Consider the following 20,014-nt stretch of genomic DNA (forward strand, 5'->3'; position numbering starts at 1 on the left):
TTTAAAGGGTTATACCTGCTCTGTTGCATGTTTCCGCTCGCTGCCAATCCCATTTTCTAAAACATTCAACAAGTGTTTGGAGTTCATCACAGCTTCTAATCTAATGTATGAGAATCGACTCACCGAGACTTTAATCTTTATTACGGTCCTTCTACAGTTGTATGTGATAAGTTAATTGGTTGCCTTTATCTTTTTAACATTGATTTATTTTTATGTTATGTTATGTAAAGTTATGTTAACCATATTTGGCAATGCATCTGAGAACAGGGACTGTGTTGAATCTCCTTACTGGTGAGTGCAATAACATCCAAGACAATCTATAAGAAAATTCAGATTCCAAAGATAGTCCCTGCTCAATATTGTATTACAATGTGACCATAAAGTAACTTTGACGAAATAATAAAACTGACTAAACCTTGACTGTGATAGACTACTATATCTGAAGAGCATTTTTAAGCATTTGTGGGTTGTTTTTCATGGTCAAATTAACTTTTTGAATACTCAATGCTTTCTTCAGCAAATAATCGTGACTTCAGCTGCTTATAGAGAGTTTTGTGTGTGTATGTGAGTCTACACAGGAACATGGTTGATGATTCACCTCCTGGTAATTGGTCACTTGTGTCACAATGACATCCCTGTTTTCTGGAGCGTAAATATCTTAAAAGGATGACACAAGGCTGTTCATAGTTTTCTTCAAATGTTAATCATTTATGCTTTCCTGACCTCAGTAGTCCCAGTCAAAGTTGAACCCTTGTGTTGTTTTCCCATCAACCATGAAGTTGTTGTCTTCCTGGATCAAAATTGAAAATACATTTTTCCCGATGTTTTTTTTAAAAATACATTGGTCAATAAACCTAATTTATGACATTATACCTAATTTTTTTATTTAAAAAAAGCAGAAGTCATGAATTATTTTGACTAATAGTTTTTATCAGAGGAATGTTACACTAACTGTATATCGACTCTTCACTACATTTCAGCATTTACATAGACTGCCTATTCATATATATTGCGTTATAACTGATTCAACACCACTAACTAGATCATAATTTGCACAAACTGTTTTTGTTTTGTTTCGTTTGGCTCGTCACTACATCTCAGCAGTGTTATAGACTGTCTTTTCATGTATATTGTGTAATTACCATATCACTTTCGCATATCCTTCGTCTTACTTACACCTCACTTTGCACCAACTTTGTAATGCCTATGTAATCCGCACTTTATTGTAGCCTTTTGTATTCTGTATTCCTGTATTGTATTGAATGTGAAACTGTATGTTGTCTTGCACGTTTATGCTTTTCTTGGCCAGGTCGCCGTACCTGGTTAAATAAAATAAAATAAAAAAAATAAATGTTGCGTGGATCACAGACTGGTTTATGTCAAAGTTTAGTCAGTATACTGTTTTGAAACCATTTAAACATTTTTTTTCAAATGCTATAAAATGGAATATGGAAGTGATCATTAATTTTACCTGCGAAGAACGTTGTATCCATATAACGTACATCCATGCGTCCATGTTATTTTGGGGCAATTAGGTTGAACGAAACCCATATTTCTGATATTTAAAACTTTAAAAACGGGTCAAATTTGACCCGAGGATCCCACAAGGGTTAAGTCTATTTAAGTCTATTAAGCCCAAGCTTTAAGCCCCTGAGGTGCTGTACAACGGGTTGTGTAATTGACGCACTTTTGTACCTTGTTTGATCAATAAAAGACCAAGTTGTTGCAGTTCACACTATTGGTTTCATTCATTTTCTTCAACTCTTCATTGTATAGGCGTAGATTTCAGGGAGGATGCAGGGGATAAGCCCACCCCTAGCTTTTAACATGGTAAAAATGTTTAACTAAATGTTAAATGTTTAACTAGCCCACCCCTAGCTTTTAGAAGTGGTAGATTTGTCCCCCTTAAAAATATGAAAGACAACCCACTCCTCAATAAAGAGTAAAAAGAACCGTTCAGGGGGCTCAAAATATGTATATATCCTTCTTACCTGTAAATATATGTTTCCCAACAATTTCAGACACAGGAAATGAAGTGTTTGACACTCAAAATGATCTGGGGGATAATGTGTCCCCCCCCATTGATAAAACAAAACCTACGCCCTTGCTTCATTGTTTCTTCTTTCTTCTTGTGGCTTGTAGTGTATGTGTGTGTGTGTGTGTGTGTGTGTGTGTGTGTGTGTGTGTGTGTGTGTGTCATGGTCAAAAACTGTCTGTGCTTCCGGGTAGCACCTTAGGAACCAAGAATTGGTTCCTATTTAGGCCAAGAGCACTAATTGGCTCTTACATAGCCCCAAATCCTAAGTTTGCCTCAAAGGGCTTGACAACTGGGCAGCTTACGACACCTTCTATCCTTAGACCTGCAATTCATATTCATCCCACAATTTTATAACACATTATGGTGATCTTCATCAATGAATAAAGTAAAACATTATTCCATTTGTATCTGTGCGCGTCAGTAACTTACAGTAGGCCGATATCATAACATAAAGGTACCCCATGCCAATCTCTAGGTATGGTGAAGGGTATGTGATGATGTGGGGGGGGGTATTTTAATTCCAAAGGCCAAGGGAACTTTATCAGGATGGATAGTATCCTGGATCTATGAAATAACTGGCTTTTCAAAATAAAAGTCTGCCTGCCTCTATGGGAATTTAACATAGGGGTGTACTCACTTTTGTTGCCAGCGGTTTAGACATTAATGGCTGTGTGTTGAGTTATTTTGAGGAGACAGCACATTTACACTGTTATACAAGCTGTACACTTAATACTTTACACTGTAGCAAAGTGTAATTTTTTCAGTGTTGTCCCATTAAAAGATATAATGAAATATTTACTAAAATGTGAGGGGTGTACTCACTTTTGTGAGATACTGTATGCTATTCTTGTTATCTGCTGTGTTGTTTGTTAGGCTACTTCTATTTTGTAAGAATAGCCCTTTTCTGCCCTTGACTTGGAGTCCCACTTTCTCTCTTTTTATTTGCATTTCACAATGCTATGACATACAGTAGTGACAGGCAGTGTGCAACAGCATGTCAGTGACCAGCATGTCCCTTGCTCACCCACAGACCAATCCGAGTCAGGTCAGGATCAGACAGGGACAAACGGACGCACGCACGCACGCACGCACGCACACACACACACACCATACAACCACCAACAAACAAGCAGAAAAGGGAATGAAATAAAGTAAGATAAACTGAAATATACAAAGACTCAAATAAGGACAGAAGAGAAGGACTACATAAATACATTGTAAGATTGCCTTTCGGATTTTAGCTGGTTTGTTACCTGAGTCACACTGTGTTGTCTGTATGCCTACACTCTCAGGACAGATGTGTGAAAAATAACACATAATGTATACTCACTTAATTGGACAATATTTTGACATTTTCTGTCTGTGTTGGTCAGTCGTGTGAAATATATGATTTTTTTTAAAACGCATTTATTGAACAATTCAGCACATCATGTTTCAAAATAGTGTGTAGGAAATTGACACATCCATTCTGAGAGTGTGTGTTTATTCGGGCCTCACCTATGCCATGTTGCACCCCTTTATCTAAAAACATTTTCTGATAAAAAGAAAAAATATGGATTTATTTTGCATTTGTGTTTACATTTGAGATTATACAAATACAAAAAACATCTTTTGCGGCATACTTTATTTGTGGATGTAGCATCCTAACTTAAGACGGTCAACCATTAAATCTCACACATAACTGCGAGATTAAGGATGACCCGCGAGGTCAGGGGTTAAACGCAGGGCACAGAGAATATTGGGAGCTAGCGTTAGACAAATAGTAATGCAAGTTTGGTAATTATGGATATAAGAAGGTGGCTCAATGGAAAAGTAAATTCAACCGACAAAAATAAAGATACATCCATGCACGTAACGTTAAAACGCAGCTGGAGCTGCTGGCTTCCCGGAGGGACCGACCGACAGCAAACGACAGGATATCCCGACCGAGACGCGTCGTTTGCGGCTTCAGCGGTGTTGCTGACTGTTGTAGTTTTTAATGCAAATTCGCATTACTGGCTGTATGCAAAAATGATTAAAAGTTGCCAGTTGTGGGTAAACTCAGGGTTGTAAGTTATGTTGTTGCCATTTTGGTGAAGTTAATCAGATTGTTGCTTCCGTTGGAAAATGTTTGTGCCACGCGCTGATGTGCTGTGACGCAGTCATCCGGTGAGTGAGTTTTTTAGTTAGTGTGATTTGCAATTTTGTAACGTGTTTTTGTATCAAAACACGGGGTTTGTTAGGCACGAGCTTAATACATACTCATTATCAGCAGTGTGGATTTCTTATTATGTAGTGGTGTTTGCAATGTATCATGTTTCCAACCATGTTTAAAGTTTTTGGAGTGTTATTTGTGTATTATCTGCTCTAGCTAGACTCAGATATGGTCTAAACATCTATTTCTTTTACTCATTGTTTGTTTTATTTGGATCAGAAAAAAAGAGAACAGGACAAAGGTTAAATGAATAACTGAGGTTAATGATTCATCTTGACCGTAAAGTAGTAAATATAGTAAATCTGGACTTGGAACTAGTACGTAACACGTAAGCAGTATTTTGTACTGTGATATTGACATTTATACGAAATAAAAGATGCAAGATAGTTTGGAAGCTTTTAATTCATTATTATTCCTTCTCGTTGGTGTGTCCATTTGTGATACAGAGAGCAGTGTGCTTTATCACTAATGCCACATTTTCATAAACAGGGTTTAACTGCTGACGTAGTAGTCTGGATCAACGTACTGTACATGCATTTCCAGGATAATTGCCTGACATCTCTAATCTTTCTGTCTCTCTGTGTTGCCGTTCTCAAACTCTGTTCGCTTCGATTTTAATCAATTCTGTTGCACTAGGTGGAATATATAACGCTGTACAAAATAGTTTCTACTCTCTTGAACTGAGTTGAAGTTAGGGCTGCCCGATATTTTGTTTCATCGTCTACATCGCGATGTGCGTGTGCGCGATAGTCACATGGACGTGCGATGTTGGCGCTACAACTTTTTTGCTGCTTGATTGAAAAGTAAACTTTCACGTTCTCTTTTTAAATGATCGTTAGCGGCCGACCCTTCCCCTTTAAGACAGGTGGCCATGCGGACAATGTGCGTATGTGACGTAACGTTAGTCCGACGGCATTTGTTATAGGAAGTGAGGATCTGCCGTGTGTAGAAAAGTACCGTAAGCGGCAGCTGCCGCAGACACAGTGATGCACATCCTTTCCCATGGGTAGTGAACATACAGTAGTCAGTGTTTTATGTTAGCTGCAAAGACAAAATAAATCACCTGATTAATGCTACGTTATCACAACGTCTCCCGGCCATTTTGAAGCGTGGAGTTACCAGAAAGCTGCTATACCAGCCAGGCTAAAGCTAATATAATTAGCCTAAACTAACTAAGGTAACGGTTTGGAGCCACTAGGCTGGAAACGTAACACTTATCTACAACAGCAGTCTGTGTCTGATATAACGTCATTTACAATGCTTGAAGTGTTCTTGGATATACAGAGTGTGTTGCTAGTCCGTGACATGAACCACCAATCACAATCAATGTTGATCAATTTATCCAACAACCACAACCTGAAATTTAGAGGAAGCGACATTCATGCATTATTAATATAATGCACTTGTGCCTGGATTGATAGTATTATAAGAACACAATGGTGTCATGTGAGTCAACCATTGTATTTAACTATCTTATTTCTAGGGCTGGACGATTAACCGAAAATTGAAATTCTGAAGCTGTTATCGACGGATTTTTCCCAAGACGATAATTTTGATAATTTATTACTGTTGATAGGCCTACTTTGTCCTTTAAACCATTCTACCGTGTGTGTAGTCATGTGACTTCGCCCGGAGCAGTCAGCTGCATGGAAAGCATAATGGAGGATAACTCAAACACAGAGTCCGAGTCAAGTGAGCAACTTGTGCCCCAAAAAAACGCAGTGTACGTCGTCTGGAAACATTTTGGCTTCAGAAAAGATGATTTAGAACAAGGTGATTAATTATCGTTCATACGTCCTTATCGAGGTAGAATGTGCGATTAATCCTGATTTGGACTTTAGATCATATCGTGCAGCCCTACTTATTTCCTTCTCCAAAATCACTTCAGAATAGTAGTCACAGCGATTACTTGCTTTGGTTTTTGTAAAGTACTAAAGTTCAACAAAGAGTGATTCACATAAGAAAAGTTCATTATTTTTTTTTCCATGTAGATGCACTCCCCTACAAAATCACCACAGTAGTCGAGAATGATTTATTATTTGCAAATATAGCTATTTCTGTCATCTTGTAAAAATATGTCTGTAGTCTTTTTTCATAGATATATATCGAAGGAAAAATATATCGCAATGTCAGTTTTTTTCCAGTCAAAAAAAGCGAGCCAAGCAGCATGTTCAAGCCCTACTGCTCACATACAGGAAACAGCACACAGTTTATGGGGTGAAGGGTTGAGGGTGAAGCCCACACGTGGAGTCAGATCCAGTTCATCCTCTGAAACTCCAGGAGGAGGAGTGAAACGAAAGTGCTGCAGGAGTGTGGTGAAGAAGATGAAGAGCTCCATCCTGGCCAGACTCTCTCCGAGACAAATCCTGCGACCTGTTTGAATGTGAGTGTGTGTGAGAGCAAAGGAAAATGTTTATCTCACCTACAAGTGAATGATCATCAAGAAGTGATGGCTAAATTCACCAACCTGCAGAAAAAGGCATGAAGGCATCCCGCTTGACAAACTTCCCGTCTTTGTTCAGGAAGTGAGCAGGATAAAAGCTGTGTGGCCTCTCCCACTCACTCTCGTCATACAGGACAGATGTCAAGAGAGGATATACCGTGGTTCCCTGTGGACAATACAGAAAAACATTCTCTACAAGCAATAGTATTTTCAAACTACATAAAAAACAAGTCACAAAGCACAGAAAGGAATCGCTACATCTTAAATAATTTTAACATTTTGTATCCTGAACATGCAGCTATATGAAGGACCAAACAGGACTTGTTTGAACAGCGTATTGCGTTATTTCCTTTTGCTTCTGTTTAGCTGATAGTGTATTGCTTGGGTAGCTTGACGCAGTTAATTCTGTCATATTCTTCATTACAGCAGCTGATTATCCACTTTACATTTAAACCTACCATAGTAGGGTCCCAAATGACAAATCTGATAAATGTTTTATTCGTCAGCAGTAGGAGTGGGTGCTGGGGACGCCCATATAATTTTTTTTTTTTTTTTTTAGCTCTGTAAGCTAGTTTAGCTGGTTGAAGGCTTGCCACCATGATGCTGATGTCTACCTGAAGAATGGCAAGATTGACAAAAGGCGGAGCGGTAACTTTGTTCTACAGCAGCCACACTGGCTGGCCACAAGGCTGCCTGAAGATGTGTCTGCAGACATTTAGTCCTGAGCACAGGCATCGGTTGATGCTGACTCAAAATGGCGTAGATCCACCTGAAACACCATGTGTATGCCTTTCCCCGCACATAATGTGATATTTATGAAGGAAGAACGTGCGGTGAGAATGTGTGCACCTCAGGCAGACTTCAGACATGGCATATACGTGGTTTTAGCTGAGATAGCTGCTGACGAAGTGATAAAGAGGCGGTTAAATATCCATTGTGGTTGTTTGTGATTGTATTTTTTTTGCTGTATGTTAAATTAGTGTAAAATAGGTGTTTTATTCAGTCTGACCTTTTTAATGAAGTGACCCTGGAAGGTGATGTCTTGGCTCGTTTTGTGAGGTACTGCTATCGGGAGGATGCTGGCCAGTCTCTGTGTCTCATGGATGACCGCGTCGGTGAAGGGCAGGTTCTTCCTGTCCTCAACCTGAACGTTACGACTTCCTATCTCCCTGCTCAGCTCCTCCTGGACCTGGTCTGGGAGAGCAGTAGAGGTGTGAATCTTCAGTGATCTTTCGATTCGATTACAATTATCATGTCTTCGATTCAATATCTCCATGCATCACGATGCATCAAACACATTTTCTTGTTGAAACCATATAGGATATTTAATTCTTAGCTTTTCAAGCTTCAAAAACAAAACATTCTGCAGTGCTCTAATACTAAATCAATTGCATACATAAAATTACAGCACTGAGCACATGGCACGTCCTGAATGTGCAAAACATAACATAATATGTAAACAGAAAGGTTGTTAGGCCTACATTAACTTGTAAACAGAAATAATCGATTATGGCCCGGCTGATGATCGATGCAGCATCGTCCACGTCCACGATTCGATGCATCGATAATTTGATTCATTTCAACACCTCTAGAGAGCAGACGTTTTTGTTTTCATGAAGAGGATTTGGTAACACTTTATAATAACCATCATTACTTAATAGTAAATTGATAGTTATTTAAACTTTTGTTTGCTACTTTCAAATCTTGTTAGCTTTTCAACATTACCAACCCTGCCTTTAAGTTTATTACCTTGTATTTTTGGATTCTTGGCCATATACAGAAGTCCCCATCTCAGTGTAGCTGCTGTTGTGTCAGTGCCAGCCCCGAAAAGATGAAAAACTGTCTGCATAAGGTTGTGTTCGTGGAAGTAACTGTTGGCAATCCCAGATTCCTGCAGGTAAAGATAAATTGGAGCAGTTATATAGACAAACACTTTTGAGGTAGTAGTATTGATAGTGGTGTGGGTTGCACTTCATTCCTTCTTACTGATAACTCTACTGTTGGCTAGGGGTGTAAATCTTCATTGGTATCACGATTTTATTATCCTGTTAACGATTGAAATTGATTAAATATCACAATGTTTCACCTCCTCAATATTAATATATATTGCTACACATGGTTTTCATCAACAAATTCAAGCAGTCATATATGTATGAACACATAAAAGTAGCAACCAGAAAATTAACTGGTGCCTTCCTTAGGCAATAATCGATTATGGTCTGTCATTGCATCGATGCAGATTCGTACCGGTCCGCATCGTGATGCATCAATGCGATGATTAATGTCAACACCCCCACTGTTGGCCAGGGAAGGTAGACAGAGACATGATAGCTTGCATCTAGGCATCAGGGACTGCCCATTGTTCCAATGGCCTATTATTTCGAAACACCAATAGTCAGAAAAATTTGCCTTTGGACCGAAAGCCCCTTTGTCCGACAGGCTTATCCTAAAAACAAATGCCCATTGCTCCGAAAATACCCAATCTTCATGGAGTAAAACATGATTTGTTTAGATAGAAAATATAAAACACAGAAGAGTTAAAAGTGATGTATAAATATCTTAATTGTTAATAGCAATGAGCATAATAGTGATGATAAGCTTCCCAACCTCCAACTTTTGCTTTTGGACCAGAAAGGCGTCCACAAAGCCTCTGCACATCTGTGGATTGAGGGTCTCTTTCAAACGACTGAACAGCTGTAAGTTATGTTTCTTGTTGACAGCATATATTGTCTCCATTTCTTTCTTCCCACCAAACCATTTACCGATCCGTGGAAACATGTTATACAACTGTTAACAAAAATATAGATGCATCAGTATGTACAAAAAGTATTTAACATGCAAGTGAAGAAGCGCATAATTTCTTCAATTCAGTTCAGTTGTATTATGTATCTGAACATCACAATGCTAAAAGTCTAAGCTGAATAAACATGAAATGTCACCTGTACTGACGGGGAGCCCCCAAGTTGAATGTTTCTGTTTGTTCGATCTACCAGGGATGTAAACTCTGGATCATCATATTCAAATCTGCTGCCATAAACAATGGAGCAGATAATATTAGAGACTGCATAGCTTATTGGTTGGGTCGTATCAAAAGCTTCACCTGTAACAAGGGAAACAGGAAAAAATCCAAATCACGAGTGTTGGAAATATGTTAAGTGCCATTTTGTGATAATTGAACAAAGCCTCTCTCATCAAGTTGGTATTATACATTGTAACACTGTTCTCCCTGAAGATTTATCTGCTTGAACCAACCTTGAACCAATCCTTTTTTCTGGTAACCCTTTCTTATCCACTCCCACGTTTTTCTCATAAAACCTTTAGAACATTGTGGAACTGAACCCTGCGTGTTACTATCTCTGAGCAATTGTAACTGCTTTCAGAGTCAACTCACAAAGGTCAAGCCAGTGTATGATAAGATACAAATCACAAAACAATTGTGATTGGATTATTTCATTAAAAGAGGATTGACGAAACATTGTTCAACATGCAATAGGTTATAATAAGACACTTACCTTTAAATTTCTTGAACACTTCAATGAGGTATTCACATTCCTCAATGATTTTGTCCTCACTCGCCTTCTTGCCCATCCCAAAGTCTCTCAGGTTAGTCAAAGCAAAGCGCCTCATCTCTTTCCACGAATCACCATTGGACCATAAAACCCCTGAGATTAAACATGTTTGTAACTTTAAAAATAAACTTGGAATGGATAAAGACAATTACAGCTGTCCTCGACTAAAGACTTAGTTGTTTAACAGTTTTTGTTGACTATTCGATTAGTCAGTTTAATCGACAGATCTGTAAAACTGTGTTTCTCCACAAAGAATCATGCAAAAGCACCACTTTAAATCTTGTTTATCAAAGATGTGCTCATACATTTCTAGAAAATAAAATCATTCAGCATGAAAAAGGCATAGAAAATGGCGACAAAAGAAATCTTAATCGACTGAGACACGAGCGATTAGTTGACAAAGAGGACGCAGCCCTGAAGACAATAAACATTTGCTTGAAAATAAACAAGGAATTTCTTTCCTTACCATGGCCTTGACTATATTCCTGCATTATTAACATTGGATCTCTTTCACCAAACTCATCAGCATAGTTGACAAGTGCCTCCTTCACCGTCTTATATCCTGCCAGGACCACCACTTTTTGGGGTCCCAAATACACAGTGAACACTGATCCATATTTCTTGGTAAGCTGAGAACAGGGGCATAATGTCAGGATGTATTTACTATAAAACAAACACATTTTAAAAAGACGACATTGTGGTAGAAAAGTCATTGTAACAATGACTATGTTTACATGCACATAATATTCCAGTTTTTGCCCTAATTCCGTAAAAGAGAATATTCTGACTAAGCTGTTTACACTGCTAATGAAAGTGAATATTCAACTAATAATTCTGTTTACATGTAGCTGTGCAAAACACGATTTTTTTCTAAGTTTACCAGCGGCGGCGGACTTGTTGGACCGTGCGAACACAGCGTCCCTCTTTCATTCCTTCAACCAGCTTCTTGAAAAGGTCGTCGTAGAACCTGTTGATATCCAAGTCTTTGATAATGTTTAAAAGTAGCTGTGTTTCTCCTTCTTATCGGGTCTTCAGCCTCGCAAACTGTTGGCTGGTTGGTTTGTGTACAGCAACCGTAGCAACGCACAGAGCTGACCATGAGCCGTAAACAGGCGAGAGGCCGTAAACTCCGGTTAAAAACCCTGATTGAGACGCATATTTCGAATGCGCTGTATACATGTCCAAAGAATCCTTCTAAAACCCGAAAAATACACAATATCCCACATCTTCGGAAAATGCTATATTCAGAAAAAGGCCTTATTCGGAATATCCAATCGGAATATGCTGTTTACGTTACCTGTATCAAATTCGGAACATTGTCATATTCAAAATAATAGTGGAATATTGGTGTAAACATACTCATTGTGGCTCCCTTGAGAGCACACACACACAACAAATCACCCTAAAAGAAAAAACAATTGTTATCAGTCATCTTCTCACCTTCAGTAATGTGTTGTAGGGTTTCTTAAGGTCAAGCTGCAGCAGGTTCCCGATTAGGGGAAATGGTTTTGGTCCTGGAGGTTCGTTTCTGTCTTCCTTGGAGCTGAAGCTGGAGGAGCAGACGAGGTAGACGAGTAGCAGGACCAATAGACCCCCCAAAAGGGAGATAGAGCTGGAGGACTGGAGACAGAGATCTAATATCCCCATGACTTGTCTGAAGTTGCTACTTCACTGGCCAAATATTTTTCTTTCTGGAGCCTTCAGTTTTGTGAGTTTTCTTTTAAAGAGGGATTTCACAACTAACCATCAACTGCAGTAATTTCCTCATTCCCTACTCTACTATTGGTGCTTCCTTGTGGGAGTGACTTCTTGACATAACTCACGTGAAAGCTTTGGTGACCTTGGCTGCTACTTCTCTCTCTCCGCTGCTGCTGTTCATATAGCATTTCATTGCGTCCACTCCAGCAACCACCTATAGTCTCGGAGTCTACATTTCTCTGGGGGGTGGGGGGTTATGTTTTTATCAACGTAATTTGGAAACATTCATACATAATACTTTAATGCCTAGTATATACACAACACATTCTCATTCCGCGTCATTTTGTTTCGTCATCGGCGTCAATCATCAATAAACTTGGTACACCTCGCATATCACACTGAGGCTCAACTAGAGTCACTGTTTTAAACAGGGGGAACACATGGTTAATGTTGTGAATTCAAACAAAACTACTAGTATGGTAGTAGTAGTAGTAGGTGAACCCAGAAATGCTAGCATGACATACCAGGTACCAATGGATTCCAGGGGCCTCATGTATAAAAGACTGCACAGCTTTCATACCAGAAGATGGCATAAAACGGCCAAATGGCCAAAACTTGAAAAGTACATATGTACGTATGTATAAAACCGGGCCATATTAATTGTCTAGTTTGACATGTTGTTGACAGGCAAAATAGAATAGAAAAATATGTTTATATGTCATTTAGACATGAATGCATATTAATAAATGACATCTTGATGTTTGAAAGTCTCTAGGTCTTGACATCAATGTAGATATAAATGTAATAAAAAATTTCAGAGAAAAGATTTTCAAATATTGCACCTGTCATACAGAACGAAATATTCTGTAACATATTTTGTAGGCCTAGGTTGACCGTCCTTTTGAAAGTTGAAGCTGACTTAACTGCAGTGTTCTGCAATGCATGGTGTTTTAAGTGATTCGTTGTACTGCTATGTTTAGCAGCAATCATTTTGTGCCTTTTTTTTTTGCAGAGGATAGCAGTCTGTCCACATCTGCTTTCCCGAAACCGAACCACTTCCAGATGATTGACACTGGCTGGGATCTTTCACTGTTTTTAATGACGTCAACTCAGGATAATGACTGACGTTAAACCGGTGGAGCCATGCATGTTGTTGGCGTGCATAACGGTATGATGGTATTAGATCAACAAGACGGCCATCAACAAGATGTGTGAATTTTATCGCGACAGCGACACCGTTATTGTTTTCACCTTGTGAGTCTGTGTGTGTATCTTATCATGGTAAAATCTGGTCCTGGAGTCATGTACTTTAGTGGGAACAACCACAAAGGTGTTTTTTTGTACTTTGCCAGATGTCTGCATCCAGATTTTGTTACCATGTTGGCATTGCGACCCTGCAAGATGTAGTCACGAGACTTTACAGGTGTGTAGTTGAGATCAAAATAATTGAGATCAAAATACCTGTGGTACTCAGTTGAAACATTTCAGGCTGTAAGAGAGTTACTGCCACAAAGGTCAGAAATACTGAGGTCTTTATTGTGTACATGACAATATTAAATTAGTATTTAGCTAGTTATATATAACATTATATTTCAGAACCACATTCAACTTCACATGTAACGTCAAATACAACTTCATAGTTAACTTCATGTTTGAGTTGTAAATAAATCTTCCTGGATCTCAAAGTCAGACATCTCTGGTTCAAGTTCTTACCGGACACGCTACAGCGGGCCAGTGTTTCAGTAGCCAGTTTTCAATAGTTTTTACAAGACTATTGCCTATATTTTTCTAATATGATAAACACTGTTACACTTTTTGAAACTATTTCAGCTTTTGTAGGTTTATCAGTGCATTCTAAACATGTTGAACACGCTTTTAAAAATACCACGGTAATACCGAAAACTGTGATCATTTTGGTCACTATTACCGTGAGGTTAAATTTTCATACCGTTACATCCCTACTGTCAAGCCAAACTCTTAGGTATTGATGTGGCTCAGCAAGATATGATATGGATATCTTCTAAACTTTTAATGGCAGGATAGTCAGAGATGCCAATGGATGTAGAGAATACCATGTACTTGGTCTGATCTGCTTACCTTAAATATTGCTGGATTCCCATATCAAGAGATCATGAGAATCGCAGGATCACATATCACACGAATGTTAATCTTTTCAGGCTTTAAGTAATGCGTTTGCGTCTGAACTACCAGCTAACCTAACCAATCAGTGTCCGGTGAGGAGCTACCAGCAGCTACCGACATTGTTTAGGTGTGTGCAACTGCCGGGATAGTTCATTCAATCACCTGCCAGGTAATATTTATATTGCCTGCCCTTTTCCAAACACGTTTTCAATGACTGCTTCTCGGATGGTTCTGTGTAACAAATCATCTGGTGCATCATCAGGTTATTGAGCTGCATTTAGATCTACAAATCTACGATGAAGTGAAAGTTCTGTTAATTGCGTCATTGATATTGAACATTTTCAGTGCTGTTCCACTACATGGAATATAATGCTGTACAAATGAGAATCTACTCTCTTGAAGTGAGTTGAAGTCATAAAAGCGGGCCAAGCAGCATGTTCAAGCCCTACTGCTCAATACAGGAAACAGCACACAGTTTATGGGGTGAAGGGCTGAGGGTGAAACCCACACGTGGTGTCAGATCCAGTTCATCCTCTGAAACTCCAGGAGGAGGAGTGAAACAAAAGTGCTGCAACAGTGTGGTGAAGAAGATGAAGAGCTCCATCCTGGCCAGACTCTCTCCAAGACAAATCCTGCGACCTGTTAGAGAGAGAGAACAAAGATGTTCAAATGTTCATCTCATATGCAAGTAAATGAACATCTAGAAGTGATGGCTAAATTCACCAACCTGCAGAAAAAGGCATGAAGGCATCCCGCTTGACAAACTTCCCGTCTTTGTCCAGGAAGTGAGCAGGATAAAAGCTGTGTGGCCTCTCCCACTCACTCTCGTCATACAGGACAGATGTTAAGAGAGGATATACCGTGGTTCCCTGTGGACAATACAGAAAAACATTCTCTACAAGCAATAGTATTTTCAAACTACATAAAAAACAAGTCACAAAGCACAGAAAGGAATCGCTACATCTTAAATAATTTTAACATTTTGTATCCTGAACATGCAGCTATATGAAGGACCAAACAGGACTTGTTTGAACAGCGTATTGCGTTATTTCCTTTTGCTTCTGTTTAGCTGATAGTGTATTGCTTGGGTAGCTTGACGCAGTTAATTCTGTCATATTCTTCATTACAGCAGCTGATTATCCACTTTACATTTAAACCTACCATAGTAGGGTCCCAAATGACAAATCTGATAAATGTTTTATTTGTCAGCAGTAGGAGTGGGTGCTGGGGACGCCCATATAATTATAGCTCTGTAAGCTAGTTTAGCTGGTTGAAGGCTTGCCACCATGATGCTGATGTCTACCTGAAGAATGGCAAGATTGACAAAAGGCGGAGCGGTAACTTTGTTCTACAGCAGCCACACTGGCTGGCCACAGGCCATAGGCTGGTTTTCTATATGCTGAGAAAAAGAGAATTCATGAAGCACAGTGTTTTATGAAGTTAATTTGAGATTAACACTAGGTGTTTTATTCAGTCTTGCCTTCTTAATGAAGTGACCTTGGAAGGTGATGTCTTGGCTCGTTTTGTGAGGCAATGCCATTGGGACAATGTTGGCCAGTCTCTGTGTCTCATGGATGACGGCGTCAGTAAAAGGCAGGTTCTTCCTGTCCTCGATCTGCACTTGACGACTTCCTATCTCCCTGCTCAGCTCTTCCTGGACCTGGTCTGGGAGAGGAAAAGTTATTTTTTACATAAGATGTTTCTTTTGTGATGGTAGAGGAGATATATTGTTACTTGGACTGTTGGTTGTTGTATGGAAATTATGGATACCTTTAAGTCCCTTACCTTGTATTTTGGGATTTTTGGCCATATACAGAAGTCCCCATCTCAGTGTAGTTGCTGTTGTGTCAGTGCCAGCAGTAAAGAGATTAAGAACTGTGTGCAAAAGGTTGCAGTCGTTGAAGTGACTGTTGGCAATCCCAGATACCTGCAGGTAAAAAATGATCAGTGCTGTGATTCAAACATCTGATCCAAAACTTTGATATAGGAAATATGGTCTGGGTCCTTGTCACTAATAACTCTACTGTTGGCCTGGGAAGGTTAGAGACAGACAGAGAGACATGACAGCTTGATCAACTAGTAGGAGTCACTGGAGGAACTTACTTCCCACCAGGCCCCCAGCACAAGCTCTGGGATGTGACTCAATTTTAGTGTAGTGGCCACATTCAGAATTGAAGGTTGTGTGATGATCTTTGATTGTGTCAACTAAAAAAGGTATTAGATTGCTTAATATCAAAGGCGAACTTTTATATAGCATTTTCAGGTTCATGCTTGTTTTTTGTGTTTGTACTACGACATGTTTACATGCTTTAATGTTCAAAAAACACTTTATATTTCTCATACTGCCCATGGCTGCAGCGCCTGTCTCTTTAAGCCCCTCCTCCTGAAAATCCCAGTCCGCTCCGATTGGCCAGCGTGTTCCTTAAATCTCCGCTGTGATCCACTTTGGTTTCAGTAGTAGCAGCTGGAGCTACAGCAGCGGAGTATAAAGCTGGACTTTAAAACCAAAAATAAGACTTCTAAATTAAATAAATATTTCTTCCCAAAATTGGGGAGAAATGACCAGCATTGCGGCCAAGATTACAGCTACCTGGCGTTAGCATGCAGCTACTTAATAGTTAGCACAGTGCTAGGGATAGATTGTAACGCAGCACTTTCTTCCATCAAAAATTGCAAATAAAGGTTTCTGAACCAAATACTACCCAATCGGACATGTTTCAAGAGTAATGTGACCCGGAATTGGAGAGAATTTAACCACATTGGCAGCCAAGATTACATATTTTACTGCCATTAGCATGTAGCTACTATAGGTAGCAGTAGACACTAATTGAGTATAGCAGCACTTTGTACAGTCAAAAATGACAGAGGAAGGCTTTTAAACCAAATACTACATAACTGAAAATGTTTCAGGAGTAATGTGACCCAGAATTGGAGAGAATTTAACCACATTGGCAGTCAAGATGACGTCTTTATGTGCCGTTAGCATGTAGCTACATGCAACAATGTTAACACTGCAGTAGCAGCAATGAGCCCTACCTCCAGATTTTGTTTTCGGACCAGAAAGGCGTCCACAAAGCCTCTGCACATCTGTGGATTGAGGGTCTCTTTCAAACGACTGAATAGCCCTAAATTCTGTTTCTTGTTGGCAGCAAATATTGCATCGACTTCCTTCTTCATAGTAACCCATTTACCAATCCATGGAAACATGTTATACACCTGTTAACAATATATATATATATATACCAGTATGTACAAAAAGTATTCAACAGACAAGCGAGGAATTACATAATTTCTTCAGTTCAGTTGTAATGTGTATATTAAAATCCCAATGCTATAGTATATGGAATGTCACCTGTACTGACGGGGAGCCCAGAAGTTGAACGTTTTTGTTGGTTCGATCTACCAGGGATGTAAACTCTGGATCATCATATTCAAATCTGCTGCCATAAACAATGGAGCAGATAATATTAGAGACTGCATAGTTTATTGGTTGGGTCGTATCAAAAGCTTCACCTGTAACAAGGGAAACAGGAAAAAAAAATTAAATATCACGAGGATTGATGAAACTTTGCTCAACATGCAATAGGTTATAATAAGACACTTACCTTTAAATTTCTTGAACACTTCAATGAGGTATTCACATTCCTCAATGATTTTGTCCTCACTCGCCTTCTTGCCCATCCCAAAGTCTCTCAGGTTAGTCAAAGCAAAGCGCCTCATCTCTTTCCACGAATCACCATTGGACAATAAAACCCCTGAGATGAAATAGATCAGTAAAACAAGGTAACAAATCAGCTGATTATGAGCAAAGGCTGTAAACATGAGGAGGATAAGTGTTTGTGAAAAAGCCTTAGCTTACCATGTCCTTGATTAAAGTCCTTCACAATTTGGAGTTCACCTCGGTCTCCAAACTCTTCAGCATTATTGACAAGTGCCTCCTTCATCGTCTTGTATCCTGCTAGGACCACCACTTTTTGGGGGTCCCAAATAGACAGTGAACACTGATCCATATTTCTTGGAAAGCTGAGAACAGCAGCATCATGTCATGACATTTTTGGATATAAGACACACAGGAGAAAGAAAACCGGTTGAGCTGCACAATAGCACAATCTTTCTCTCTTTCTGCACTTTCTCACCTTCAGTAATGTGTGGTAGGGTTTCTTGAGGTCAAGCTGCAGCAGGTTCCCGAGTACTGGAAGCGGTCTTGGTCCTGGAGGTTCCTTTCCCTCCTTCTGGGAGCTGAAGCTGGAGAAGGAGACGAGGTAGACGAGCAGCAGGACCAGCAGAGCCCCCAACAGGGAGATAGAGCTGGACGACTGGAGAAAGAGATCTAATATCCCCATGACTTTAAAAACGTGTCCTAAAATTCCTATTTCACAGACAAAATACGTTTCCTTCTGGAGCCTTTACTTTTGAGAGTGTTCTGTAAAGAGGGATGCCAAAACTAACCCTAAGTAAACCGCATTAATCTCCCCACTCCCTGCTGTACTGTGATTGGTGCTTCCTTGTGGGAGTGAAAGTGAAGAAGTAGAAAGAAATGCTGCTCTGAGTGTTTCAGTGTGAGTCCTCCTTTTGTAGGTGCAGGTAAGAAAAACAGCCCAGCCCAAAAGTTCACGGACAGAATGTAGTAAACCACTGTCTTCATCAGCACCATACCATCAGAGTAGAGTGCTTTGTTTGTTGTTTGACATTAATGAGATAGGTTTTCACTTTTGTTATCTTTACTGCCATATTAATGTTGACATATGACCAGAAAGGGTTGAGTAAGTTAGTCTGTACAGAGGTTGAAGGAACACGTGAGATAAAGTTTCACCCAGACCACACCAAGAGACCCACCCTCCCCATACACCTCTTGGCAGCTGGTATGTTCACAAAAATATTGGTGGCTCGAATTCAGTAATTATTTACAATGTGTCAACCATTCCGTGAGGCGATCAAATACCAACAGAAAAAAAGAGATAAATAAATAGGCAATGAATAGAAAGAAGAATGGTTTATATTAAAAAAAATAAAACAAATAAAAAAAGCAGTGGAAAGGATAGAGGGGGGGGCGTTCTCAGTTACAATTAGGGACACTCACTCAGTCGGCAACTCTTTCAGACTTTCAAAACAGACCCTCTCAATGTAAATTTCATCTTCTCTAGCTTTAGAAAAAAACATATCTTCCAGCCAAGCAGATGCTGATGAGGAAGTATAAGATTTCCAAACTAACAAAATTCTCCTATGGGCCAAAAGTGATGTGAATGCAATGATGTGTGACTGGTTTGTATTTAAACTCAGAATTTCATCAGCCACACCAAATATCGCTATAAGTGGATAGGGTTCCAGCATCACTCCAAGAACCTCTCTTAGTGTTTTAAAGACTATTGCCCAGTAGTCTGAAAGTTGGGGGCAGAACCAGAAAGAATGCACTAGGTTGGTTGGAGAAAAAGAACAGTTATCACAGCCAGCGTCCGTCCCAGGGTATATGTTGGCAAGCCTTGCTTCGCTTAAATGTACCTTATACCAAACCTTAAACTGTATAAGCCCCAGTCTAACATATGAAGATGACGAAATGACTCTTTTCAGTGCCAATATTCCTCAGGCAGGTCTATACCAAGCTCATCCTGCCACAGAGAGATTAGTACTTTATTCACAAAGGTGAGAGTAAGTTTGTCCAACACTGTGATGGCAGGGAGATCAGGAAAAAAAGAAAAAGATACCTAACAAAAGCAAACAACTAAACTACGAGGAAGGTTATATTGTCTACACAGATTATCAAAACTGTCAAATATGTTATCTGTATATAGATCTTAAATGTATATGAGACCATTCAAACTCCATTGTCTAAATGTTGGATCGAGTGTAGAAGGGGAGAAAAGATGCTTCTTATAAATAGGGCCCATAACTGACGCCGTTATTGTTTTCACCTTGTGAGTCTGTGTGTGTAT

General features: G+C 39.4%; 1 protein-coding gene and 1 pseudogene across 1 annotated transcript; both read right to left on the reverse strand.

The window, feature by feature from the left end:
• Nucleotides 1-4,628: 4,628 nt before the first annotated feature.
• On the reverse strand, nt 4,629-11,963 carry LOC144533458 (cytochrome P450 2K1-like). Its single transcript, XM_078274812.1, has 9 exons — nt 11,685-11,963; nt 10,711-10,873; nt 10,188-10,337; nt 9,615-9,775; nt 9,283-9,462; nt 8,425-8,566; nt 7,685-7,869; nt 6,700-6,841; nt 4,629-6,605 (listed from the first exon to the last, which is right to left on the reverse strand). Exons 1-9 carry the CDS (start codon nt 11,889-11,891, stop codon nt 6,418-6,420), a joined length of 1,518 nt encoding a protein of 505 aa, XP_078130938.1. The 5' UTR covers nt 11,892-11,963; the 3' UTR covers nt 4,629-6,417.
• A 2,566-nt stretch (nt 11,964-14,529) lies between these two features.
• On the reverse strand, nt 14,530-18,545 carry LOC144533823 (cytochrome P450 2K1-like; annotated as a pseudogene).
• Between the last annotated feature and the right edge of the window lie 1,469 nt (nt 18,546-20,014).

Source organism: Sander vitreus, chromosome 18, assembly GCF_031162955.1.
Source record: "Sander vitreus isolate 19-12246 chromosome 18, sanVit1, whole genome shotgun sequence".
NCBI classification, from domain to species: Eukaryota; Metazoa; Chordata; class Actinopteri; order Perciformes; family Percidae; genus Sander; species Sander vitreus.

Bases quoted from the DNA above. Each gene is read 5' to 3' on its own strand.
- LOC144533458 (XM_078274812.1), bottom strand. From the start codon at position 11,891: ATGGGGATATTAGATCTCTGTCTCCAGTCCTCCAGCTCTATCTCCCTT. The intron at 9,463-9,614 runs GTGACATTTCAT...TTTTGTTAACAG, and splicing joins GGGGCTCCCCGTCAGTACAG to TTGTATAACATGTTTCCACG. The intron at 6,606-6,699 runs GTTGGTGAATTT...ACATTCAAACAG, and splicing joins CTTCATGCCTTTTTCTGCAG to GTCGCAGGATTTGTCTCGGA.